This window comes from Excalfactoria chinensis, chromosome 14, assembly GCF_039878825.1.
Source record: "Excalfactoria chinensis isolate bCotChi1 chromosome 14, bCotChi1.hap2, whole genome shotgun sequence".
Classification (NCBI taxonomy): Eukaryota; Metazoa; Chordata; class Aves; order Galliformes; family Phasianidae; genus Excalfactoria; species Excalfactoria chinensis.
Window position 1 is genome coordinate 8,533,902 of NC_092838.1, and position 27,285 is coordinate 8,561,186.

At 41.7% G+C, this 27,285-nt stretch overlaps 1 protein-coding gene and 1 long non-coding RNA gene across 3 annotated transcripts in view; one reads left to right on the forward strand and one right to left on the reverse strand.

Moving 5' to 3' along the window:
* GTF3C1 (general transcription factor IIIC subunit 1) overlaps window positions 1-27,285 on the forward strand; it is a 29,397-nt gene that overhangs the window by 1,297 nt on the left and 815 nt on the right. The window contains exons 4-35 of one of the 2 annotated variants that reach the window (XM_072348717.1): window positions 696-839; window positions 1,210-1,306; window positions 1,926-2,049; window positions 3,011-3,166; window positions 3,898-4,013; window positions 6,108-6,432; window positions 6,684-6,895; window positions 7,622-7,761; window positions 8,393-8,546; window positions 8,934-9,037; window positions 10,306-10,487; window positions 10,713-10,973; window positions 12,136-12,281; window positions 12,361-12,458; window positions 13,410-13,506; window positions 13,635-13,812; window positions 14,585-14,714; window positions 15,294-15,429; window positions 16,212-16,293; window positions 16,848-17,033; window positions 18,495-18,652; window positions 18,788-18,930; window positions 19,507-19,588; window positions 20,057-20,169; window positions 20,542-20,604; window positions 21,487-21,580; window positions 22,545-22,717; window positions 22,878-23,162; window positions 23,895-24,148; window positions 24,561-24,847; window positions 25,353-26,004; window positions 27,004-27,043. In XM_072348717.1, coding sequence (XP_072204818.1) covers window positions 696-839; window positions 1,210-1,306; window positions 1,926-2,049; window positions 3,011-3,166; window positions 3,898-4,013; window positions 6,108-6,432; window positions 6,684-6,895; window positions 7,622-7,761; window positions 8,393-8,546; window positions 8,934-9,037; window positions 10,306-10,487; window positions 10,713-10,973; window positions 12,136-12,281; window positions 12,361-12,458; window positions 13,410-13,506; window positions 13,635-13,812; window positions 14,585-14,714; window positions 15,294-15,429; window positions 16,212-16,293; window positions 16,848-17,033; window positions 18,495-18,652; window positions 18,788-18,930; window positions 19,507-19,588; window positions 20,057-20,169; window positions 20,542-20,604; window positions 21,487-21,580; window positions 22,545-22,717; window positions 22,878-23,162; window positions 23,895-24,148; window positions 24,561-24,847; window positions 25,353-26,004; window positions 27,004-27,043 — 5,412 coding nt within the window. The remainder of the gene's footprint in view (window positions 1-695; window positions 840-1,209; window positions 1,307-1,925; window positions 2,050-3,010; window positions 3,167-3,897; window positions 4,014-6,107; window positions 6,433-6,683; window positions 6,896-7,621; window positions 7,762-8,392; window positions 8,547-8,933; window positions 9,038-10,305; window positions 10,488-10,712; window positions 10,974-12,135; window positions 12,282-12,360; window positions 12,459-13,409; window positions 13,507-13,634; window positions 13,813-14,584; window positions 14,715-15,293; window positions 15,430-16,211; window positions 16,294-16,847; window positions 17,034-18,494; window positions 18,653-18,787; window positions 18,931-19,506; window positions 19,589-20,056; window positions 20,170-20,541; window positions 20,605-21,486; window positions 21,581-22,544; window positions 22,718-22,877; window positions 23,163-23,894; window positions 24,149-24,560; window positions 24,848-25,352; window positions 26,005-27,003; window positions 27,044-27,285) is intronic. The other variant, XM_072348718.1, reaches the window with a different exon arrangement.
* Window positions 5,500-10,805, reverse strand: LOC140258463 (uncharacterized). The gene is made up of 3 exons (XR_011905257.1): window positions 10,604-10,805; window positions 8,911-9,095; window positions 5,500-5,613 (listed from the first exon to the last, which is right to left on the reverse strand). It is a non-coding gene; the product is annotated as an uncharacterized lncRNA (long non-coding RNA).

Below are 27,285 nucleotides of genomic sequence, written 5' to 3' on the forward strand. Positions count from 1 at the left end.
AAGAAGGGCAACAAGGCTGTGAGGTGTCTGGAGCTCAGGTCCTATGGGGAGAGGCTGAGGGAATGGAATTGTTCCACCTGGAGAAGAGGGGGTACAGGGAAGACCTTATCACTCTCTCCAATTCCCTGAAAGGAGGTTGTAGCGAGGTGGGGGTAGGCCTGTTCTCCCAGATAACAGCGATAGGATGAGAGGTGATGCTTTAAGTTGTTCTAGGTGAGGTTCAGGTTGGATATTAGGAAAAATTTCTTCTCAGGAGGAGCGGTGGGGCTGTTCTAAAAAGCTTGGCTGTAGGGGGCTTGTTTATTATCCCTTAGAATTTACAACAGTGTGTTCAGTTTTCTTTCCTGGGGGACTGCATATTATTCTCCTATAATTCTCATATATAATTCTGAAACAACGACAAAACCTGAATCCCCAAATGGTCTCCTATTGTATGGCCACTCTTATTTTTTCCTGGTCACTGAATAAAGCAAAAGGTTTTGGAGAGATAGTGATATAAAATGCTTTTTACAGTCCATCAATTTCACGGGTTAAATTTTGGTACTTCCTAATTTTGTGATTGTAACATTGAAAATGAGCACAGCGGGCATCACTGAGGCTGTTGGTGATGTAGTTAAGGGCACTGGAATACTGAATCAGTAGAATTCATTCACAAATTTCCTCTGCTCCTAGATAACTTACATTCTTTTCTTTAGAGTGGATGCTGGAAAAATTCATTATCACCGAAGAGTATTGGACAGAAATGGTCTCATAACAATGCAGTCTAATGTGATAAGACTACCGAGTGGAGCACAGCAGCACTCAATTCTTCTGCTTCTGACTCGCTTTCATGTTGACAGGTATGTGCCACTGACATGCTTAAGGCATGTCCTGGGTAGGCTGTCACCTTATACTATGATGAATGTTTGTGCTGTGTTCACCAAACCATCACAGTTCCCCATTATTGACTATTCTCATTTTCATTATTAACTCCTCTTGAAGATGCTGGACTCCCCTTTCAACTGTGAACAATGGTCTTCCTGGTGTCTGTCACTTGCCTACACGACTCTTCTCATTATAGCTCGAATCCATCTGTTAATTTTAAGTGTTCTCACTTAAAGCAATGGAAGAACACTTCAGTGAACCTCCTCTAATAGCTAACATTTTAGAATGTTGTAACTTGTGCTTATAATGTGATATGTAATATGGCAATTCTCTTCTCTCGGTTAGGAGGAATAAATATGATATTCTGATGGAGAAGCTTTCCAGTATGCTGAGCGCTCGTCCAAAACAGATAGAAACATTAGGAAACTTGAGGGAAGAACTGGTGAGATTTCATTATTATTGTTCTATGTAAGATACAGATGACGCGTATCAAAGGCAGTAAAAGTTGTGTAGTATTTTGTGGTAAGATATAAAACGTAGGATCTTAAATGTTCATTGAATTAAAAATCTCTTTGCTCTCTTGCTGCTGTTTTGCCCTAGATCAAGTTACTGACGCTTCTTGCTGTAAGGAAGAATTTCTGTTCATTCCACAGCTTCAGAAATGTTTTGTCACAGTAATAGACCTTTTTTTGTGTACAGTCAGTCGATATAGTTGTGCATTTCTTAATAGTTGATTGCTCCTGCTTGAGTGTAAGACAGGAAGGACTGAGCAGAGTGCAGAGTCCTCTCAAGCTCTGCCTCGCATATGCGCTAATAGATTTTTAACGTCCTTTCTTGCTATCTAACACAAAGTACTGTTTCAAAACAGGCAATATGATGAATGTCTTTGATACTAATCACCAAAAGGATAGAGGCTTACAATAGCATAAATTAGCATAAAATTAGAGAACTCCTTGATCTTTTTCTTTTTTTCATTGTGAAGATCAACAGGTATTTCTGTGGAATTCCTGGAATTCAGAGTTCTGTCCTGCATTGCTTTTTGTCATTTCTTTTTGCATTAGGGTCTCTGTGAGAGAACTTTCAAACGTCTCTATCGATATATGATGAATGCTGGCCTAGCCAAGGTAATATCCATCCCACTGCAAGAAGTGCAACCCAATGGAGGGCCTTACAAGACAAAGAAAGGTAACTGAGCCATATTTTGCTTTCCTGTGGTGTAATTTGCGGTGACAGTCAGCCCTTAAATGAAATTGCAGAGAGATGCAGTCAGTCTCCACTCCTTCCAGTCTCACAGGTGAACTGCCTTCACCTGTCCTCCCAGGGCTGACCAGGTCTTTTCTCCAGGTGCTCTATCAGTAGTTCATGCTGGGATACAACAGTTCCCATACAGGAGTGACCATAAAGGAAGTGGGACAAGAACCGATAAAAAATGTGAGAACACTGAGAGGGCAAACGTGAGCATCAGTTACATGGAGGTGGATTTAGGCTCTTGATAGAATAAATTCCTGCAACTTTTTTAAGTCTAGGGAAAAGAATGTTCTGTGTGGGGAAACTGAGTAATAACTTGGGAGACCAGAAGCACTGTAAAGAGATAGACTTTATAACTGGTAATTAAACACCTGACTCCTAAAGTATTTACTTAAAAGGAGAGAAGATGCATATCCATTTATAAATGTGGCAGCACACAAAGCAGAAGACATTTTGTCTTGTCACAGACTGGCACAACAGAAGCTGCGTTTACTTCTTAACATTTCACCATGAAAAGTGCCACCTGGTGAATCTTAACTTGAATGATAATTCCATCTTATGGATGTAAAAGCTGAAAATCCACAAAAATGCCTTAAAAAACACGAGGTCAGCTCTGTGTTCTGAAGATGTCATTCTGTGGCTTAGTACATCCAGAAACACGTGGCACTGATTTGTTTTTACTGTTCACGGCTTTCCCACTATTGCAGTGTTTTTCATTGCACTCACAAGTCACTGCACCAGGGAGCCCTAAAGTTATCATAGCCATGAATGTTTGGAGCACGTCAGGAATGCTTCCAGTCAGTGTTTTGACAGGTTCATATATGGGGAAAAAACTGTTGCAAACATTTTCCTAGAAATAAGCAGTTGTCTTTGGTCCTTTCTTCCCCTATGTCTGCAGGTACCGACGTCATGGTCCGTTGCCTTAAATTACTAAAAGAATTTCATAAGAAAATGGAAGATTATCACGATAATGATGAAGAAGAGATCACAAAAGTTGTTCAGCCTGTGGATATTGTTTGTGAAAGGGATATGCTCACCCAGGCTTATGAGCTAAGTAGGTGACGGAGTAGAATATTTGCGTGTGCAGAACAGTTTATCAGTCGCTTTTACAAAGACTAACAGAACTGTTTCCTTGATTGGCTTAATTCTGGAGTACAAAAGGGTTCTTAACTTCATATTAAGGTAAATTACAGTATTGTGTGCTAAGGCTCTTAAAGCATCACAGATACGACATGCTGAAGATTTTTCCCATTGCCTTCGTACTCCTTATATTTATAAAAGAAAGTTATGGCTTTTTTTGTTGGTTTGTTTTGTTTTGTAATTGGAAGTTTGATGCTTTCTGTGCATCAATGTGTTGTATTTTTTTATGGAAAAGAACATTATGTTCTGATCAGACTGGAGCTGTAGGCTTCCTGTAGGTGGTGGGGCAGTCATGTCATCTCTTTGTGTCTCAGTTGTCTGTGTATCAGAGGAGAATACCTCCTACATTGCTTTTGCTTTTAATATGAAACTTCGATCTTGAACCTCGCTCTACTGGGATGCTGCATTGCATTTTATGACAGTGTTTGACTGTATTTTGTATATGCCTTTGAAAATTACATACTTTATAGCAATGACTGTTAAGGATTTTGATCTGATGTATGTTTCAAAATCAGGTAGCTCTTAAGTTTGCCTCAGTAATGGTTATTGAGAACGAATATGAGCATATATACAGATGTACGTGTATACAATTGGGCTGGAGTATTTCTATGATGTATTTTCTGTTTTTTCTTTTGTCTGAAACAGTTGAAAGTAGAGGAACCAAAGGTATTTCTCAGGCAGAACTTCGGTTGGCTATGAATGTGGGGAAGCTGGAATCAAGGATGCTCTGTCGTCTTCTGGAGAGGTACAAAGTTGTCAAAGTAAGGTTAAAATAAAATAATTTCAATACTTATTGAAACTGAAAGTTTAACTGTGGGCACTGTGGTAATACATTACAACATATTACATCTCAAACAATAGAAACAGATGGGATTTGAGAGCTGGTGTGGAAATAATTCTGATAAGATTGAAAAGATCATGACTTCAGTTGAGGAAAAGATATACAGCAGAAGTGTTCAAAAAGCATTCAGTGAAATTTGAACTTTAAAGACTGGGGTAGGAAATGCATATTGCATCCTGTATGCTGCCTATACTGAGAGCACATTCTGGTGATCTACACTAATGATGACACCAAGCTGAGTGGTGCGGTTGATACAGAGGGAGGAAGGGATGCCATTCAGAGGGACCTCGACAGACTTGAAAGCTGGGCCCAGATGAACCTAATGAGGTTCAACATGGCAAAGTGCAAGGTTTTGCACTTGGGTCGGAAGAACCCCAGGCACCTGTACAGGCTGGGAGGAGTGATCCTTGAGAGCAGCTCGGTAGAGAAGGACCTGGGGGTATTGATGGACAAGAAACTTAACATGAGCCAGCAGTGTGCTCTGGCAGCCTGGAGCACCTCCCCTATGAAGACAGGCTGAGGGAGCTGGGCTTGTTCAGCCTGGAGAAAAGAAGGCTGCGGGGTGACCTCATTGCAGCCTTTCAATACCTGAAGGGAACCTATATCCAGGAGGGGAGTAAACTCTTCGAAAGGGCTGATAATAGCAGGACAAGGGGAAATGGATTTAAGTTGAAAGGGGGTAGATTTAGGTTGGATGTTAGGGGGTAGTTCTTTACTAGTAGAGTGGTGAGATCCTGGAACAGGTTGCCCAGGGAGGTTGTGGATGCCCCGTCCTTGGAGGTGTTCGAGGTCAGGTTGGATGGGTCCCTGGGCAACCTGATCTAGTAGATCTGGAAGTTTGGTGGCCCTGCCTGGCAGGGGGGTTGGAATTTCATGATCCTTGAGGTCCCTTCCAACCCAGGTCATTCTGTGATTCTGTACTGGATGGGATTGTACCAGGTCCAGCTTCATGGTACTCCAGAGTGACACTGTTCCCAGCACCACAGGGCAGGTATAGCCTCCAAAAAGAGTCAGGCCAGACAAATGGGCCTTGACCACTCAAGTGTACTTACTGTAATCCCTGGTAACCTACTGGTATTTGGGAACCTGCACTTTCTGGAATACTTCTTGGAGGTGAACATAAATGTCTCACTCTAAATAGCCATTTTGGTTCATTTTTCACTATGAGACAGCCTCTGTTTTGCAAGATGGGCTGCTTTCCTTGTCTTTACCGTAGGATTTTGTCAGAGATCCTGTGTATATTTAAAGTCATTAGTCAACTTAACTTACATATTTAAACAGCATTAATTCTGTAAAAAATCTGAACAAAAAAATACCCTTCCCTCCCTGTATGGAGACTGTGGTAATTAAACTCCTTATTTCCAAATATTTCAATATTTTCTCATTTCATCAGGAGTGTGACTTACAGGCGAACAAATTCCTGCATGCAAACACCCACAGCTTTCCACAAAGGCAGGATAATTGCCATCTTCCTTCGGCAGAGAATTGTTTGCTAAGCTCTTGTCATTTACTGAGAAGTTCTGTAGAACAAAAGACAAACGAACAATGTAAATCATAGCACACGTTCTAAACAAACTGCAAAGAATCTTCCCTTGTTGATGGTTCATTTGAGTTTCCAGATGCTTTAAAGCACCTGGTGCGGTAGAATAGCAGCAGTTCTACCTAAAAATGATTCATTCTGTTAAATTCTACATTGCGGAATGACCTCCTGAAAAAAGATTGATTTCTGTGCTAACTACAGAAGATTTTTTCTCCCCTACAATTTTATACATCCCACATATTTTAGACATTTCATTCTAATATACGGATAACATAAATGTCTTTTTCAAACAGCGTCTCTTTCGGTTTCTCTATGTGAAGGTTAGTCAACATTCTTGTTATTTAGGAGGGAAAAAAAAAGCTAAAAATGAATGTTTTGATATAAGTTAGAAAAATTATCCACCATTGATGCTGGAAAAGAGACTGTAAGCATGGAAAAGTAAATAGTGAAATAAAGTTCCAACTTTTTTCATAGGGTTTTATGGAAGATGAAGGTCGGCAAAGGACAACGAAATATATTTCATACATTTTTGCAGAGGAGAGTGATTTAAACCGTCAGTTTGAGAGAGAGAAGGCAAGGAGTGAGCAGTTAGCTACAGTTACTATGGCTCTAGTGCCAGAAGTTTTCCCACCACTAGAAGATGCTTTCCCTGCAGAAGAGGACACTTTGGTCTCAGAGTCTGATAACGAAGAAGAAGTGAACTATGGCAAGAAGAGAAAAAAAGGTCAGAAGGCCAATTCAAGTTCTCCATTGAAATTAAGTTCCCAAGATGCTGTTTATCAGTCAACACCAACTAAAGGTAGGTTGTAGTTTTGAAGCCTGCAAAAAGCACTGCATTTTTCTTAAGGATTATTCTATTAAAAAAAAAAAAAATAAATAAAAGCTATTACAATCAAACTGCAGCTTTCAGCAGAGTAGAACAACATGTGAAAAACATAGCAGAATGCTTTTAAGTACAGTAACCCGTGTGAATGGGGGAAGGCATTTTATAGAGAGCTGAACATTCAGAGGAAACTGAGAGCATAATAAGACTGTTCACTTTTAAACCAGGCTCAAAGCCAGCAGCTGTGAAGTCCTTGGGGAAGAAGCTGCCTTCCCCCCCAGTTCTTGAAGAATCTGATGAAGTCCCAGACAACTCTCCAGGGGAGAGTTCTACTCTGGAAGCTGTAAAGCAGGAGTCCGGTCTTTCTACCTGTCCTCCCATCAATGATGAAGATGGAGACATGGCTGTGATTGAGGAGGTCAGACTTGAAGATCCTAAGGTAAGATCGCAGGTCTTAATGTTTTCCTTTTAGTTTAACTGTTTGAGCAAAGTCCTGCATATTCATGACAAGACTACTAGATATAGGTTGTTGGTTTTTTTAAATCATTTATAGGATTTGTTATTTTCTCTTTTAAATTTGATTTCAAAGCATATTAGTATCTTCCTTGCATTATAGTTAATAGGATAAAATTACTGCAGCATTTAGGAAGGGAGATGCCCAAAATACCATTCTGGGTTAGTTCCCTGGGGTTCTACAATTTCCCCCGTTGACTTAATGTGTCCTATTGCCTAATGTCTGCTGGCACACACAAGTAATGCATGTTATCTGGCTTGTCTCCTCTAAAGGAGGAACACATGGGCCTCAGCGTAAACATTGTGTAGTCTTGCTGATGAGCAAGAGAAACCTTTTTGAGAGACAGGACCTGTTGGCTTGGACTCAGCACTACACCAGTGCAGTTACCAGCTCTCTAGGCCAAAACTTTCAAATGAATCTGGCTCAGAAAACAGAACGGGCAGACAAAGTGAATGAAACTGCCTGGAAGTCTTGGTTTCTGCTGTAGCCCCATACCTGTGAAGGGGAGATAAAAGAAAATCCCCAACTGACTTTTTTTAATAAGTACATCAAAATCCTGAATGGCTGAGATGCTACTATGTGATGAAACAACATAAGGCTAAGGACATTTAATAGCTCATGTGAAATATCTGTATCCTTACTGTGCACTAGAAGATGTGTGACCAAAAGAAGGAAAAACGTTCCAGGGCTGCAGCAGCTGAACGATCTCGTGAGACATACAGATTGCTGAAGCGCCGGAATCTCATCGTGGAAGCCGTGCGAAACCTCCGGCTGATTGAAAGCTTGTTCACGTGAGTGATGGAAAGCAGCATGGCTGGGGCCTGATGTGCTGTGGTAGCATAAGCAGTCCCGTGTGCCTTTTCTCTCGTTGGCTTTTCTCGTCCCTAATAGTAGTATACGCAGTAAGGATGCAGACATTGCAACAGGGAGGGGGTGGGGAGAGATTAGAATTAAACTGAAACTTAAAAATGAGTCAGCTGTTTAGCAGCAATAATGATGCTTTGCAGATCTTTAAACAAGCAAAATTTTAAACGGTGTATGTCACATAAATAGAATGGGAGTCTCTATTGAGATCGATTGGAGTTACCCTGGAGGTTAACAGTTTTTCTCCTTTCATAGTATGCCAGTGCCTGGGGTCACATTAGAATAGCATTATTCTAAGAGTCATAGAATGGCCTGGGTTGAAAAGGACCACAGTGCTCATCTAGTTTCAAACCCCCTGCTGCGTGCAGGGTCACCAACCTCCAGACCAGGCTGCCCAGAGCCATATCCAGCCTGGCATAGCATAGCATTGTTCATCTAAAAGAATAATCTTAATAGCAGAGAAAATACAGATGAAATTTAAGGCTTAGTTCTAGCAAACTGCCTAGGCAGTTTGTGGTATTTCTGAGCTTAAAATGCCATGTTTCTTACATCCTGTAGGCTTCAGAAAATGATCATGGATCAAGAGAAGCAAGAAGGTGTCTCCACTAAATGCTGCAAGAAATCCATCATTCGGTTGGTACAGAAACTTTCACAAGAAGGACTCCTCCGAATCTATCGTACCACTGTCATTCAGGATGGTGTTAGTAAAAAGGTGACTGCTCAAATTCTGGTGACAGAAGCAGCTTTTCTCACAACCTTTTTATTTACCAAAGTATTTTGGGCCTTTTTACTGATAAATACAAGGAGAACTTTACTTTTTGTAGAAGAACACACAAGTGAGATTTAGCTACCATGAAAACCAGGTTGTTGGTTACTTTCAGTTATTGTACTGCAGTTAACCACAATGAGTCCCCAGGTCAGCATCTCTGCATTTTCCTTCTGAGAGGTTCTATTGCTTGTCTCTTCCTGCACTGTCAGGCTACAGCACAATTATATTCTATCTCATTTCATGAGAAACTAAGTCAGCTTCTGAGTTAAAACACAGAAAAGCTAATACCTCCATAAATCTCTCTTACTTGTTTTCTTCTGCCTTGAACAGGCAGAGTTTGTTGTCCATCCTTCAGTGAGTCCTAGTGATCCACTTGTACGAAGTGCCATTGAGCAGGTGCGTTTCCGGATCTCCAATTCAAGCACAGCAAACAGGCAAGTTCCACTGATGGGTTGTATGGTTTCAGGGGAAACTGGCTTATTACAACTGGTTCTTTCAAAAACATGGAGAGGAAATAAATACAAATTAAGAACTATTAGCCTTCTCTTTAACAACAGAGAAATCAAAGCACAAAGATGAAGCAAGGTGCTGAATATTGCCCAAAGACAGGAAAGAGGAGGAACTGAACAAGTTCTTGGCTTTTTTGTCCTCATTTTGCTTCATTTCAGGGAGACTTGTTCTGCCTGGTATCATGCACTCGAGGTTTTGTCCTTCACAGAGGATGGGACTTTCCTATGGGCAGCACTAAGTTTCTTAATCATATGTCTTTAGGTTAGTAGTGGATTTGGGACCTAGGTTAAGCCTATAATTTCGGTGCAGTATTTAAAGGAAACTGAGCTCACTTCAACAACAGGCAGAAATATGGGAATTGTAGAGATGAATGATGAAGAAATCCCTACTCTGTTTCATTTGGGATTTAAGCAGAGAGCATAAGATTCACAACTTTGGACATACAGCATAAAAGAAGGAATATGACTCATAATGCTATAATGAGGTGGAAAACACAGCAGTAATGGTGGAGTGGCAGAGTCATAGAGCTACAAGCAAGAATAAGCCCAAATGCAGCAAGCATAGATAAAGAAGCAAAGGAAGAAAATTCTCTTAACTTTGGAAGGCCTCAGGTAGGCAGGGATCTCAATTGAGAAACCCTCACCTCCACTGCCAACCCTTAAATGAGGGTTGGGAAGGGGTGGATCCTGGCTCCAGCCCTTCTGGTTATTCAGCTGCATTGCTTGTATCTGAGCTCCCCTGGGCTGGCCCTGCCTTCCCACCAGGTGTTCCACCGCTGCTTCAGCCCATGACTTAGCACTTCCACTACAAGTGAGTAGCCTCACAAGGAGACTGTTTTTCTAAGATGATATTCCAGTCCGTTATTTAGGAACTGCTGATGCATCCTCACATGAAAATCACCTTTACTTTATGTCTGAAAAGATTAAAATAAAAGAAGAAATTTCATATCAAGAGAGAATAGTATCGTGCATGTTAAATTACACCACCCAGCTTATCTTTTCAAATAAGCCCATAAAAGGGCCTCTTTTTCTATCAAAGTACTCTTATTCAGTGTAAGTGTTCAAGACAGTCTTTCTTTTGCAAAGAAACAAGCATTTCTTTTGATTACCAGCTGCAGTGATGCTATCTCTTTTCAACCAAAGCAGACAATCATATCTTAGTTTTAACAAAGTGCTGTATGGTTTCAATACAGGGTTAAAGCTCCCCAGACACCATCATCCCAGGACCACGGTAATGAAGAAAACCTGGAGCAAGTGGCATTTCCTGAGTCAGGAGATACACAAGAAAACTCATGTAAAGATGAAAATAGTCGGGCAACAAAAACTGATGAAAAAATGGGCATAACACAACTAAAAAACTATCACCCTGTTACAGGTACATCAGACTTTTTGTTTGCTGTCATCTTTCACTTTTCTATTCATTATTAATGATCTGATTCAGATGTTGGGTATTCCTAAGATAGAAGTGGTTGGGTTTTTTTCTTCCCTTACCGAGATGCCTTTGATGTCCCACCTAACCTTCCAGTACCATCAGGGGAAGCTATTTCTGCTGTTTTAATTCACTTTTTAATTCTCTTTGGTCCTTGATTTTTCCTCCCAGTTCCAGGACTCGGGCGTCTTCGTGGCTTTCTTCCCAAAATGCCCCGTTTAAAAATAGTCCACATGTTCCTCTGGTACTTAGTTTATGGACACCCTTTAAATGGAACAGACAGAAAAAGAAGTGATGGTAAGAAACAAGGCAGCAAACAAAAGCCGAGTGTGAATGAAGCCCAGGCAGACGAAGCCGTACAAATCACGAGAACTGAGACAAATCCTGAAGTTGCTGCACAGGATTCAGAAGTAGAATCGTCTAATCAAACAGGTAAGAAGTGACCTACCTTGACTTTACTGCAGGCTTTGTCAAGGTTCTGTGTAGCATTTCCATAACCATTTAGCAATATGATTTCAATGACAACACGTAAAGGCAGGAACACAATTGTTTGGGAAAAGTACTGAGAGATTATCAATTACTTGTTCTCAAGTTGTATGGGAAATTGGTAATCACAGCCCAAACTTCTGATTAATCAGCTGAGGCAAGTGCTGGGTCAGCTATGGGAGCACAGGTGAGAGTAATTTAGCTGTGCACCCGGAAGGGGTGGAGCTTGACCCACCTCCTCTAGACCTCATTTAAGGGCTGACCACCACTAAGGCAGCATCTCATGGAGATTGCTCCCTGGTGGAGATTGCCTCAGTATTTCCCAGTGAAGGTGTCCATACTGGTGGTTTTTTCCTTATAAATAACCTTTTGAATAGCTGTTATCATCTTTGTATCGTTCTACCTTACACAAGTTAAAAAGGTTATCGTGCAGAAGCTTTACTTTATTTCTTAATGACTTGCATAACAAAATAAAATAGGCTGAAATTATGGATGATAACAAGCTGGAAGGTTTGCTAGTCCTAACTTGCAAGTTTTAAATTCCTAATTGTCTTAATTTGGAGAAGTAGCTTAGTTTTATTAGGTCTACATTGAGGCCACAGTTGCATAATTTGTGCTTATACTGATGTACAGAATGTTGCACCATGTGTTTCTTATACAAAAAGAAACTGTTGTACAGGATGCAGGTCTTCCAAAGGAAAAACAGGTATTAGAGCTGTTGATAAGCTGTTCTTCATACTGCTGGGTGTAGAAAAAGAATTGGATCAGGTATTTAGATCTTTAATGTACTCGAATGGTAGTTAAGTGTTGGAACAGATTATATTGGGAATTTATTGTAGTAGTAGCTTTCAGGCATCCTCTAAAGTGTCTACAAGCAAAGAAACAAGAGCAGACTTACTGCTAATAGGCTTAAATATGCTTTTCAAAAGTCCTTCACAACACTGAAAAATGTAAAAGTCCACTTCAAAAAAGGGTGAAAAAAATGCATGAAATTGGTTACCTGGATATTACCTAACAGTGAACTGTCAAAGGTTTTCTACCAGTAAAATTACAAGTGCAAGAATTGTGTTCACACTGTATGAATCTAAGCCAATTGTCTCTTCCCTAGTGTATGTGGATGACGCATCGTGGATGCGCTATGTCCCTCCTCTGCCAGTTCACAGAGAGTTTGGATTTGGATGGGCTCTTGTTAGTGACGTTCTTCTCTGCTTGCCTCTCTCCCTCTTTATTCAGATAGTGCAAGTGAGCTACAAGGTACATTGCTTTATTTTCATGTTGTTTCATAGTTGGTTTAGTTTAAAGTCTGCTTTAATTAACTAATGAATAATTTTAGGTGGATGGTCTGGAAGACTTTTTAAATGATCCAATAAAAAAGCACACACTGATCAGATTCCTGCCAAGGTCAGTCCGGCAGCAGCTTCTCTACAGAAGGTAAGCAGAGGAGTCAAAGAAAATGGCTCTAGTGAGGAAACAAGTGGTTGGCTGTTTTCTCAGTTATTTCTTGTTTGTGTCAAAGAGAACTTTGTTACTCAAGACAAGGATCATCAATCTTCTAAGGGTAGTGTGCCAAACTATTTTTCTCTCCCAAATAGAAGGTAATAAGAAACTAATAAATGGCATTCATGCATGCTGTCAGGCAGTGTTTGAGAACTGGGAGGCACTGTCCTTCATAACTCATCAGCAGGATGTTATTTCTGTTCAAAACACACTCCTCACTGCTGCGGAATTCAAAATTTAATAGAGTCTAAATGATGCTGTCCTTCATAAATCTTTTAAAAGGTGCCACATTACCTAGCTCATACCTCTTGTACGCAGCATGCAGTTTCTGCTTATGGGCTCTCGCTGGCATGTCTGCCATTGTTTGCCATTCCTCATCTAGAAGGTTCAGAAATAGAGGTTGGGTTGCAGGTGAACAGGGGAAGCATCGCTGAAGGAAACTGATTTGAGTATGTGGAATTAATAGCACTATTAGATTCAATGCGTATTTGTTAACACAGAATGAGAATCACACAGAATCATTAAGGTTGGAAACATCGGTTTCCTGAGGAAATCATGGCCAAAGGCGTGAATTTGGATGGTTGGAGACTTGTACATTTCCCAAATCCGCAGGCACATCACCTGGGAGTGAATAGTGTTGGACAGTATCAACTGTCAAGACTTGTCTTCAGCTAAGGCCTGTAACTGCTAACCTCTCTGCTTTCCAAGTTTTCTGTGAACTGACAATTCAGAGAAAATTCGGTTTCAGGGACTCTAAAATCTGTGATTTCAGAAAAGCAGCTGATTTCCTGAAACTTGGGTTACTGCATGAAAACTGCATGATTTTTGGCATCGCTGTTTCTGTCTTCATGAATGCTAATTGTAAGGCTTCTTACATTGCTGCAGGAGGTACATCTTCACAGTGGTAGAAAACCTCCAAAGATTGTGTTATATGGGATTGATACAGTTTGGCCCAACAGAGAAGTTTCAAGAGAAAGATCAGGTAATCTGAAAAGACTGAGCGAACTCTGGCCAATCCTAATGCCTAAACTGCAGTAAATGCTGTGTTCTGTACGCTATGCTATTTCATTGATCTCTTTCTATCAGCCTGAAACACGCTGTATTTAACAGGTGTTTGTGTATATGAAGAGAAACGCTGTGATTGTAGATACCACCATCTGTGACCCCCACTATAACTTGGCTCAAAGCAGCCGCCCGTTTGAGAGACGTTTGTACGTCCTGAACACCATGCAGGACGTGGAGAACTTCTGGTTTGATCTGCAGTGCGTCTGCCTTAACACACCGTTGGGTATGGTATTACTTTACCTTCCTACTGCCTTTGCTGTTTATTCTGCTTATACCATAGTTCCTCTGTTTTTCCTTAAACTTAATCCAGGCTCTGTTTTGTAATTGCCAGTGCTTTGTTCTCTTGGCTGCTCCCTTTCTGCACCATAGAAAGCTGCAGCTTGGAGTTCTGTCCTTCTAACTCCATTGAACTTGTAGAACTACAAACTCTGCACTTAAAATTTTCAGAGCGGCCTTAGAGGAAAAATTATTGCAGTTATATTAGAAGTAACAAATTTGGTAACAGCCCCATTAGATTTCAGTCCGGCTATAAAAAAAACCCTTTTTGAAAATAGTTAGTAGTCATAATCCTCCACTAGTTCAAACAGAGCTTTCTTTTGCTTATACACATGTTGCTAAACCTTCTAGCAAACAGCCTGAGTTAGCTGGGAAGCAAAGGGAGTTTTTACACCTTCCTTTTCCAGAGTTGATTTTCATGCTTGGTCCTTTTTCAATAGGATATACAGCTACAGCAGGTGTATCTTAAAGATAATGGAGGGAAGGGGTTCTGCTCCCAATGACACTATGAGTTAGTTTAGTGTGTTGTACTCAGAGTTAGTTGGGGCACCATGGGCTCTGCAGGAAGGTAGCAGGTGTTACTGAGAAGCAGTACAAACACGAGTGCTGTTTGGTCCATTGGTGAGAGCAATACTTTGCAGTAGCAAAGCAGAGCAGATGAATTTTGGATTGAAGCCTAACTGCTCATCCTGATAGGCAAAACCATTTGTTGTGTGTAGGAGTCGTCCGCTGCAATCGTCCAAAGAGAAGTAATCCTCAGGAGGAGGAGGCTGCCCTAGCAATGGAGCAACAGTCAGCAGCGGATAAGCACAATCTGGAACGGAAATGTGCCATGCTGGAATATACCACGTATGTCTGCTTCATGCTTGTGTCACTGATAACAAGGAACTTGTCCATCAAATGGGTATTTATGTTACCAGCCCACTTTTCAGTGTATTATGTGGTAACAGATCTCTTGCAATGGGATATCTTGGTTTTTGTCTGGGAATGACTGCAACACCAGCGTTTGGATTTAATTAACGGTGTAATGCTTTCATGAAAGCATTGTTTACTGGAAGCTTGACTGAATCCACATTGTCATAGTAGCCTTTTGTGCCCTGAGAAAGTTTCTTATCTGAGCAGGTACTGTCAGTAGTTCTGTGCTAAGAATGATAACGATTACATCTAACATGACCATTGGAACTTAGTTAACAATAATGAAAATGATTCAGGTATCATTTTTAAGCATTAAATGTCAGGCATAAATACTTAATGGAAAAGCTTTGCTGTTACTCTGCTTCTGGAAGAGAGTTAAAGGAGGGAGTATCTTTTTCTCCCTTTCTTTCCCAACCTGGGGGAAGGTAAGAGGAGAGCTCTGCACATGACTTGGGGAACCCATTCTCAGCTGCTTTTACCAAATAATCGCTGTTTTGCTACTCTTTCTCTTAGAGGCAGCCGAGAAGTGGTTGATAATGGAACTATCCCTGGGGATGGGCTGGGAGCTGCAGGTCTGGATTCCAGCTTTTATGGGCATTTAAAACGCAATTGGATCTGGACAAGCTACATCATCAATAAAACTAAGAAGGTATTATCTCACACTTTAAGGATTGCTGCAGATTTTTATTCGCCTAAGGATTGAGAAAGTGATTGCAAAATGTTGCATTCTGTGCCACAAGCACACATTGCCAGTTTATGTTGTGTTTTCATCTACTGGTGCTCACAGGTCCCCTGCAGGATTGCTTTCAGTCCATAATAAAATAATACTGGAAAGCCCAGTACAGGCAAATATAAATGGCCATCACACAGCTCTGGCTAATGTCCTGTGTCTGATGGCTGCCAATAGAAGATTGGTTGGAAAGATATAAGAGAAGGGTGATCTATAGTATGGTCTCCCTAAATGAATCCTCTGAGTAGATAGTGCTGGAAAATGCAAGTGGGGCTTGAGGTTCAGCCTCATTAGCATATACAACACCTTTCTGATTCTGGGGCCTTTTCATCCAGCATTAGTTTGTACAATTGATTTTTGGGCATGTTTAGATCTTTACTATCTACAACTTCATGTAGTAAAAAGTTTCAAAGACCTCCTATGTGCCACTACTCCCTCTTAAAGACTTTTAGCTCCCTAATAATTATATTAAGTGATGTACTGAAATTCAAACCTTCATAATCAAATGGTCATTTTAGAATCTCAGAGCCATTCAAACACGTGGTAGTACAAAGACAAGTGAATCCTTCATTGTAGCCATAGATCTTTCTGTGGTTTACACTGAAAACTTGTATAATTTATACTGCTCAAAGGAATTATTTGTAGCAATAACACTGCTGCACTCCTTTTGCATATCACACTTAAGAGATGTATTGTTCTAGGAAAATGCAGTTTCTGAGAACAGACTGACAGTAAGACTCCAAACCTTCCTGACCAAACACCCTCTTCCACTCAGTACCGGAGGTAAGGTGGTGATGCTGGTGGGTCTGTAATGTGCTGTAGCTGGTGATAACCTTGTCACACCCCATATGGATTACGTGGGTTATTTCCATCTCCTTGCAGTATCCCAGGATGCTCCTGGGGCATTATAATTGATTAGTAAATAATTCCCTTTTCTGTTAATGAATATCAGGAACAGTGGGTTTTTTTTGTCTTGTAATTTCTGATGTGCAGTTTGCAGATCATTCAGAGGGACTCAGAAGGAAAATGTACTGTTAAAATTGCATAGCTTTACATCTATGTTAAGTAGGAAGAAATGCTTCAGGTTGAATATAAAAGCTCAGTTCAGTTCCCTTGTAGTTTTGCACTGCACTGGAGACTTAATAATCACTTGATAATTCCATATTTAAGTGATTTTATTCTGTGTAAGCTGCTGAGAAGTACCATGAAATACCATGGTGACTGAAAAGGACAAGTTGGAAAGAGCTTCTGTTTGTAAATACAGAGAAGCTGGCACTTGCTTTTTATACCTTAGTATTGGAGAATGTAATTACTATGAAGATCATGTGTCTTCTCAGGTAATAAGATAAACATTTTGGAAGAACCAAAGGTAGGACCTGAATCTGTTATTCAGAAAAAGGAATGTATTGAAATAAGTCAAGAAGCTACCAAGGATCGAAACAAACGAGTGAGAGGTGGAAAGAACCAAAAGAGGAAGAGGCTTAAGAAAGACACAGGAAAGAAAACAAAGAAAAAGAAGAAAGGTAAGTAACCAGCACACACCATGAAGAGGAAGCATTCTTTTTAATGCCTCTGCTTAATGTAGTTTCCTTTAGTAAAGCTGATGCGACAGACAGTGTGTAAAACGGAAATGTACTGGCCAGCCCTCTGGTTTGTCACTTCTAGAGAAGAGGTTCCGTTGTACAGTAGCTTGCTGTAGCTGTTAACCTGTGTGTGAATCCTGATTGTATTCCTGTAAATGCTAAAGAAATTCTAATTGTGCCTCAAGCAGATGAACATCGCAATTCAGCAATATCTTTGGGTAGTTGGCTTAGAGTATCATACCATTAAGAACCCTTAAGTAATCAGTTTGCTACCTACGGGCTTGTTTTCTCATTTCTGGACAAGGTATTAATGCATTTACTTCCTCCTCTGCTGCCGTGTAGTTCTTCCTGATTTGTTTTGAGTTTTCATTCTTACAAGCTCAGCTTTGGAATTGTTCCTAGCCCTATAATCCTCATTGTCCTCTTAGGAATTCACATCCAGACAGATAAACATTATTTAATCCTCTGCATGTCTGTGCATATCTAGACTGTTCCTTGTTTCTGAGGTTGTATCTCACAATAAGCTCCCCTGATACAATCAGGTTTTTGCTTTTGAATGACAGAAGCGAGACTGATGGAGCAGTACAAGAAGAAAGAAACAAAGCAAAGATTGTAGTTAACAAAATTTCTTCCTATCAGACATTCTATCTTACTTTAATCTTAATGAGAAAAGACAGCACCAGTAGAGAAAGCTCTGTTATGGTCTGAATTGGCTGGGAAGCTATTGCTGAGAACTGAAAGCCTGGCTGTTGCTTTTCCACTCTCATCCTAGTCATGGTGAGAACCTTTTCCTTCTGCAACTTGAAAACCCTTGCTATGCCGTGCTTATAGTGCCAAGATCCATTGTTTTGACCTTCTTCAATATAAAATACAGTTGTAATGTTTCAGGTTACTCCTTAGGCATCTTTTGAAGGCAGGTTATTCTGTTTCCTATTCTCAAGCAGCACCCAGTCCTAAAAAAAATTCAGTGTAAATTAAAACAAAGCTCGATCTGGAGAAAGAAGATTGTTTTCTTCTGCTCAAAGCACCCGCTTGTTGTACAAGTTGTACATTATAACCATTTACCATGCATACACCAGTCAAGTCCTGTGGGATTCTTTAACCCATTTTTCCCATGATTGAAGCGATTTTCAAAGCAGTGAGGGCATATTTAGCCCAGTAATCCTTTAGTTTTGGTTTTTGTCCTTGGAGCTGCACATAAGCCTTTATATTGAAGGCATTCAAGGCCAAGCTGGATGTGGCTCAGGGCAGCCTGGTCTGGTGGTTGGCAGCCCTGAAGAAGAAGAACCTGGTCTTTAAGGTTCTTTTCAACTCAGGCCATTCTGTTATTGCCTGTGATGGGAGTTTGAATTCACTGAAAAATGTAATGCTGAGTTAATTGTCTTTTTCTTGATTTGTTAGAAGAAAAATCCGTAGAAAAAAGCAAAAGGCTGCGCTACCACGATGAAGCTGACCAGAGTGCCCTGCAGAGAATGACACGTCTGCGTGTCACCTGGACAGTGCAAGAAGATGTCTTGCTTATGCTGTGCCGAATTGCTAGTCATGTGCTAAATGCAAAGGTATTCCCCAGCATCTCTGTTTGATGTCTGCGTACCGAACACATTTCTTTGGTGCTTGGAAATCTTCTGGTTCTAACCATCACTTGCATCCATAAAAGCTGAAGTTTAACTCTGAATGTTTTTTGCTGTTCGTAGGTAAAAAGGCCCTTTGTTCCATGGCAAGTAGTTCGGGATATCATGCATGCCAGTTTTGAGGAGTCCCTCGATAAAACTTCCCATTCAGTTGGACGAAGAGCTCGTTACATTGTCAAAAATCCCCAGACCTACCTTAACTACAAGTAAGAAGGTTTCTGTCTACATCCCTGGTATGAGCTAAATTCTCCTGAAATGAAGGGCCATGCTCCTCCCATGTCTATGCCTTGTTTCACAGGGATATAAACTCCTAATTTTCTGTATGCAACATGCTAGCAAATCTGCCCTTTCCTTGGGAAAGGTTTATCAAAGGCCTAAAGAATAGCACAAGAAATATCATGTGGCTCTATAAATCCATCGTGCACTTGCATCTTCAGAGTTCTACACACCTCTGTTCTTAGCTGATGCTCTGCCTGCTTACTCTTCCCTCTCCCATAACTTCCAAAAATGATGCAGAAAATCAGAGATAAGTGAAAGGCACAGGAAATGGATTCTGTAAAAAGACTGGCTGAGGAAACCTATTTGTGTGGCTTACACTTACATGTCAGTAGTGAAGTAGTAAAACAAGCGGTTGGCTTGATTGCATTGACAATGATGGGATGTTGACAAGTTAGGCAGAATATTTCCATTCGTTCTGTTTTTCAACTGAAGTTGTTTTCTCTGAGCAGTATCAAATTGAGAAAGCTTCGACCAGTGACACCTTCAATTTTTATCTACTGCAGAGTTTGCCTTGCTGAGGTTTACCAAGATAAAGCCCTCATTGATGAGTTCATGAATAGAGAAAATAACTATGAAGAACCACAGGTAGGAGGGAAACGATCCGAAAGGTCACAGAGTGCTGAAGTAGCTCACAATACTGAGTACTTGCACTGTTTCAATTACTGTGATTTGCTTTCTTATCTCTCCCTTGTTCTCTTTACTATGTTTAAAAATAGAGTCATGCTTATAGTGCCATGTAAAAGTGCAGCATCATTGCTGTTTTTGCAGCGAGCTGGACAATGGACAGCCTTCCAAAGGCACATCAGCAGGGCAGCAAAAGCCACATTTTTTTTTAGTGTGTTTCTCGGTACCCGTGGCTGAGCATCCATGGGCACTGATTGTTATTTCAATCCTCTCTGCTTCCTTCTGACCTGAGCAAGAACTGAACTGTTCTTCTGACTTGATAATTCTACACTCTGCTATTTCTCCATGTTTCCACCAGCACTTTAGAAGTTGAGCATCTTTCCCGCTCTGAGGAATGGAGGTTGGTAACATTTTTCTGTTCCTTTGAAGGTTTGTGCAGCAGAGTTCAAGCAGTTTGTGGAAAGACTGAAAGCGAAATTCAGTTCAACTCTGGGGAACCCCAAATTGGAGATTCCTGATACTTTGCAGGAACTCTTTGCCAGGTATTTTAGTGATGTTGGCTTTGACGGTACATGGGCAGACAGTGTGGGAAGTTCAGTGCAGACCTTTGCATGATTTACACCCTCTCCTACCCTTGTATGCTACAGAAGTGCTGTAGGTTGTAACTGCAAGTCCAGAATCTCAACGTGTATAATTCCGTGCTGTCTCCTGTGTATGTATTTTTTCTCTGATGCTTACACTGAGAGCTGTTGGAGCAGTATTGTTTCAGTACTTCCCTTATTGGCAGTTGCAGTGGTCAACCTCTGCATTACACAGTCAATGTAAAGCAAAGATCTTATGATAGAGATCAGCACAAGGCACGTTGCTTCACATTACTTCTGTTACAGTGCTGTCTTTTCTCTTCCCTTGACTAGGTTTCGAGTTATGGCGATTGGAGAAGACACAAACCAAACCACAAAAGACGACAGTCTTAATAGGTGAGAAACAGCAATACCATTTTTTTCCACTATGACTCCAAAGTTGTCAGCCCTCACATCTATGAAAGATTGTAATGCCATAACAGGATGGAAAGTACAGCAATAATAGCAGGGTGGCACAATCCTAGCCTACAGCAAATAAGCATAAGCCCCAATACAGCAGCCATCGGTGCAGAAACAAAAGAAGAAAGTCTGCTTACCTTTGAAAGGTCTCAGTGAGAAACCCCACCACTATGGCCAGTCCTTACATGAGGGCTGGGAAGGGGTGGATCCTGGCTCCAGCCCTTCTGGTTATTCATCTGCGTTGCTTGCACCTGAGCTCCCCTGGGTTGGCCCTGCCAACTGTAAGACTTCAGTAGAAACTGCTTGATAAAAGAGTTTTGGGAGGGGGGGAAAATAGCTGCAGGTCGCTCTCACTGGTACCCGGGCTGTCTCCTAGGGTTGGGATTCTATTGCATGGGGTGCTTTATGAAGCAAGCACTGAAGATCTGAGATAGTTGTCTCATAAACGTTTACCATTTGAATATTCTGATCTAACACTACACAATAAGCTGTAATTCTGGTTGTTACCATTTTGTTTGTTACCATAAAATGGTTGTTACCATTTTGACAGCAGTTTCCTGTACCTTAAGGAGAACTTTGTTTGGTGTCAGGTTATCTGGACTCATCCAGAAATTCAGGGTGTAAGTTTGAGGGAAATATAACAGGCTCTTTTACATTCATGATTCTCAGCTGGAGTGATCCCAGACCTTTAGGTATCTATTTCAAAGGAGCGGGTGCTTTGGTTTACCTATTCTTGTGCTAATGTAACAGTCTCATATCTCATGCACAGAAATCTTCATGATTAAAACCATTGTTCTTTTTCTTGCTTTTCTCTTTCAGTGTCTGTGATATTCACTTCCTAGTGCTACAGAATCTTATACAGAGCACTTTGGCACTCTCAGATAACCAGATGAAATCTTGCCAGTCATTTCAGGTACAAAATCTCAACCACTACTGGTCATATAGTCTCAAAAAGCCTCTCCTTAACTTGATATATGCCTTTTTCAAATGGGAGACAAGAAACCCAGAAACTTACATTCATATCCTTTCTGTGAAGATTATCCTCTTCTGCTTTTAAGTAATTATATATTCTATGCAGCTTTTCATTATATTTTGCATTCAGAGAATTAGATTGCAAGATGTGAGGTTGGCAGTTGTATGAAATGAACTCCAGTGCGTTCCAGTGGGTCATAATTTAGTGCTCTCCTGAGCAGCTGGAATTATGCTGTGGAGGAGATACCACAAAGACAGTCCCTGTAACCAGCTGACGGGTTTTGGTCAGCCTCTCCTCCAGCAAAAAAGGGCCACGAAAATGTATCATCTATCACTGAAGCATTTCAAAAAATAAAGTTAGAAGTTCACGAGGAGTTCAGTATCTTATCAGCAGATAAGGGGGGAGCCTGAGAAGTCAAGTTCGTGGAATCACAGAATCATCAAGGTTGGAAAAGATCGACAAGATCATCCAGTCCAACCATCCATCGATCACCAATAGTTCTCATTAAACCTTGTCTTTCAACACAATGTCTAAGTGTTCCTTGAACACCACCAGGGTCGGTGACTCCTTGACTCCTCCACCTCCCTGGAAGCATGTTTGCCTGCTAAAATGATGGGAAGGATCTATCCAGACATGGTGCAAATGAGTATTTTTCCTTTCTCTCTTTAGTGGGAGACGGACCCCATTTGGACTCTCAGGTGTTCTCTAGTATTTAGTTATTTTAATAGGCATCTACTGCAGAAAGCCTGGAAGCCAACGGAAGAAATAAATGTGTTAAATGAATTTATATATATCGTTTACTTTCTGGCTTGTAGCTCCATGTTTAGTTAATATAAACCTCAAGTAAGGGGACCTAACAGTGGGTTCAGAGTTAGCGCTGCCTTTCACCTTGGTGTTTTTGCAGGCATTTCGGTTGTACCGCGAGTACCGGGATGACATTCTTGTGAAGGCTTTCCTGGAGTGCCAGAAGAGAGGCCTGGTCAACCGTCGTCGTGTAAACCATATGCTGGGCCCAAAGAAAAGCCGGGCTCTGCCTTTTGTACCCATGTCCTACCAGCTGTCCCAGAGTTACTACAGGTGGGTGTCAGAAAGATCGCTCTGTGTGCATGAGCAAATAGAAGAACTGGCATGGGAGAGAGAATACTCATGATGTATGTGGAGCAAAGAACCCGACTGTCACAGCTGAAGTTGAAGAGATGCCAGATTTGTGCTCTGATTTTTGTTTGTTTCCCCACAGAGTTTTTACCTGGCGGTTTCCCAGTACAATTTGTACAGAGTCCTTTCAGTTCCTCCAGAAGCTCAAGGATATAGGAAGATCTGACCAGCCAGACAGCTTCTTGTTCAAAGATCAAGAAAGCAAAGCATCAGAAGGCATGATTACATTTCCCATGGATGGAACTGGTGGTCACTGCGTGACAATACTTTCCCTGTTCTCCCTGGGACTTGTATCTGTGAACGTGAGAATCCCAGAGCAGATAGTTGTGGTGGACAGCACTATGGTGGAAAATGAAGCGATGAAAAGGTAAACAGTGCTACTTTAAGTAGCAGATAAGGGTTGGGGATAACTTGAATGACATCGAGTGAGCATTACCATTTCTTGCTTTGTGTCATGGCATATTTCACTGTGATAATGCTTAGATTTCCATTTCTAAGGGACCTTTCTGAAGACCTGATGGTGCTGTAGTTAGTGCCTATCATTACAGCTCCGGACTACATTTGCCTTCACCTGTGTGACATTTAAATTGCCAGGCACTTCCCTGCCATCAGAGATGTCCTGTCCTGGAAAGTGATAGAGTTGATGTGACTAAATTTGTTGTTGGGAAATCTATCATGGCTGCTGTTATATTATTTACATTGAAGTTATCTACAGTTGATGTTAAGTGTTTATTCTGCAGTGCTTTCTCCTTTCCTCCATTAAAAATAAATCCTGCTGTATGTGACAGACACATCTCGTGTCTGTCCTGCATGACACCTTTACGGTCTCAGCCTTTGTGCTCTGACAGGCGTTCCCTCATGGTGAAGCCTTAGAAGAAGAGAGTATTTTCTTCTCTGCAGACCTTTGCTGCCTTTTGCTTTCTGTCAGTGCTTGCTCTCAGCGCTGCAGCTCAGCCTGCTGTGCATTCTGCAGCTGCTGGTGACTTAACTGCTGGGATGCAGAACAGCACATGCTTTGGCTTTGCTCAGTGTAATGAGTCAGTGTCTTATTTTGAGGGGGAGGGAAAAGCACCAAACAAAATGCCTCTGTTTGCCACAGTTTGGGAAAAGACGGACTTGAAGAGGAGGAAGAGGAGGAGGAGGACTTAGATGACAGCTCTGGAGGCAAACGGAAGATAGAAGTAAAAGCTCATCAAGCATCTCATACCAATTACTTACTGATGAAAGGCTACTGTGCTCCTGGGATTGTCAGCACACGCAATCTGAGTCCCAATGACAACATCGTGGTCGATTCCTGCCAGGTGCAGGTGAAGCTGCGCTCTACACCACTCCCAGGAAGACTCGGCTCTCCAGGTTGGTTTCTGTTTGGCCTGATGTGCACAGATGTGTTGAAGCCGGACAGGGAGCTCCTCCATAGCTTTTCCTTTCACTAGGCTGTTCAGTCAAAGATGATTCCCTCATTGACTTAAAGCTCAGCTGGCCCAGAGTCAGGGAATGCCAGCAAGCTGTGTTGCCTTTCAGTGATACTTCACTTTGATAAGAGAGTAAACCTCCTTAAACCAGCTGGCTCTGCTTCTACGGGTTTTGCCAGCCACAAATATGTGAGCAGGAAGGAAGCTGCAGTAATGAACGTGGAAAACTGAGCTCTGTTTTTAATCAGCATGATCCAGAACACCTCTCATCTATCTGTCTGAATATTTATCTTTGTGTTGCGTGGTAACAGTGCATCACTTCTTAACTATTTGTTTATCATTTGATTTTTCAGCTTCTTCTCAGCTTGAGAACATGGCTGTGGGAGTCTCGTCCCTTCCCCAAACTTTTACCAGGCTAATAAAAATCCAAGAAGAGAATTATAACGTTGATCCATTTCTTCGTGAGTGCACAGAACACTATGGCTACAGCCCTGGAGATGTAGCTGCTGTTCTGGAGATCCGCAATGCAATAGAGGCTGCTTCCCACTTTGGGGTTTGCAAAGCTGAGCTGGGCAGACAGTTCTGCAGCTATGAAGAGGAGGAACCTGCACGCACCAGGAACCTGCAGCAGTACATTCAGGTGGTTTAACAGACAGCCCTTTTCCATACACTAATGTTTGTGTGTCTGACATTGCCCTAGAACAGAACAGTCTCTTAAGCTGTGTGCTTTATTTGCTAATACAAAGCGAACAAACCTATTCCTGTTAGGCAAGAGTTAACATAGCAATAGTCTGACAGCAGTCTTGCCTCATAGTTAGGAAGGCCAAAAATTAAAGCAGCACTTAATCCAAGGTAAGAATTAACTTTTTCTGAAGCCCAGAGGTACCAGCAGTCACCTTTGGAGGGGAAGCAGTTTCATTTCTTTCCCAGTTACATTTTACATTAATTTAAGCTGAACAAAAATGTTTAGGGCTGTAATTTCAGTAAAGTTGAAGGGATACAATGGAGCATAAAACTGAATATCCCGCTAAGCAATTAGTCTTTCTTTGCTGCTAGTTAGAGGTGGCAGTTCCACAGTACTTGACTGTATCGACATTTATCCAGTGTTAATTATCCTGAGATAATTCTTGTTTTGTTTTCCACAGGACCTGATTGAAATGCAGCAGGTTTTAGAAGTAGGAGGCAATAGCGTAAGACTGGTTGCAATTGTGTTTGCCAAGCCATGGCTGTTGCATTCGGTGTGTCCGATGGATAAACCCATAGATTCTGGTCAGCACTGTGCAGACACAGCCCTCTCAGAGGTACAACACGACTGCTTGCTGTCAGCAGCAAAGAAGGGAGAGGAATGTTCAGGAGAGGAGGAGCAGCTGGAAGAAGACACAAACCATCCCAGTGATGGAGAGCCGCCAAGGAAGAGATGCAGGACTGAAAGTGATGGCCTTCAAGAGGGTGACCAACTCTGCCAGGGTTTGCAGAGCGGTTTGCTAAGTGCAAATGAGGATAATTTGGACACAGGTATAACTGATCCTGTTACAGTGAAGGAGTCGTTCATCCCAGATGGGGAAACCGGGTCTCTGGAAGGGCAGACAGAAAACACGGCTGGAGGCCCTTCAGCCACTGTTAGTGTGGATGTGCCCAAGGATCAAGATAAGCCACATTCTGAGGACAAACAGCTTGAAGTAGGGAATGATGATCTCAGCCCTGAGCTCAACAAGCATCTCCTTAGCCTTGAACACTGCGCCACAGAGCAGCATGATAATGTTTCCCATTTACAGGAGAACCCAGAGGTCTCTACAGGTATGTAGGAGCGCTCTGCATCCAAGGAATAGTACCTGGCTCACCCTCACCACCCAACCATGTCGCGTTTTATAAGCACTTATTAGATCCTTCATGAAGCTGTGCCACTGAGAGAGGTTTTCATTACAGACACGGCAGCATTACACTAATTGTCAGATACATCAACGATTCCTTCCTGTGCCAGTTCCTGGAATGTTTGTGACTAGTCCAGGAACGTGCTTTCCTTAAAAACCCATTTCCGTGTCCTTTCATCTTCTCCAAAGACAAACCTAGAGATGAATTTTTCCCATCCCTGGCTTCAGCCCAAAGGCTTGACATCTTTAAATCAAGAAAACACAGCACGACGTATGCTTTAACTAGAATGCCCATGACTAAAAGCCATGAAGTCATTAAACCACTCACCAGAATGCAGCACATGCCAGCGAGAAGATTAATAGCCTAATTTGCGACCCAATCTGACTTCATTTTCCCATCCTTTGTACTGCCAGTTTTCTTTAACAGCTCATAATCCTTGCCAGGATTTACACCTTGTACCTTGTTGGAGATTTTCGTCTAGTTTCATTTCTGTCAGCTCTGATTTCAGACTGAATCACACACTGTGATGTTTGGCCACAGTCTGCCCTTGCCCTACGTTTACAGCCAGACTGCCATGCCAATCAGCTGGGTGTTGGTTAGAGCCTTCCTGCAGGACATCACCTCAGGGCTGCCTAAATGGCACAGACTTGGAGTTTCATGTTAAGAATTACTGTTGCGGACTTAACTTCTACTTGTGTGTAACACAGAGGGGATACAAACGTGGCCCTTAGTAAGCACAGCGTTCTTACCTGAAATCTCATGTTTGCATTCCCAAGCCCTGAGCTACATCCCACAGCAGCAGCCTGGTTCTGTTGTTTTCTAGCACCAGCTGTTGCCTTTTGCAGTTTAGCCACCTGTTAGTTAACAGCCACCAAAGAGTTTGGGCTAATTAACTTCAAAACTGCGTGGTTTTCTTCTTTCCAGGCAGTTCTGAGCCCGGTCTGTCCCAGGCAGCTGCGGATGGGTGAGTAACAGAGATGGCTGCAGTGACTGAATGCTCTGCACAGCCGGAGTCATTTCTGAAGCCAATACTTTGGAGAACTGTTTTCCATTCCGATGGGCAGAGCACATGGAAGATGAACCCTGTTTTCCTCCATCGCTCTTAATGTTGCTCACGTGTTCATATACCTCTGATACCACAACCAGCTCCAGAATCAGAAGAATGACATTCATTGTATTTCCCACGTGTGATGTCAGGAGGTCCCA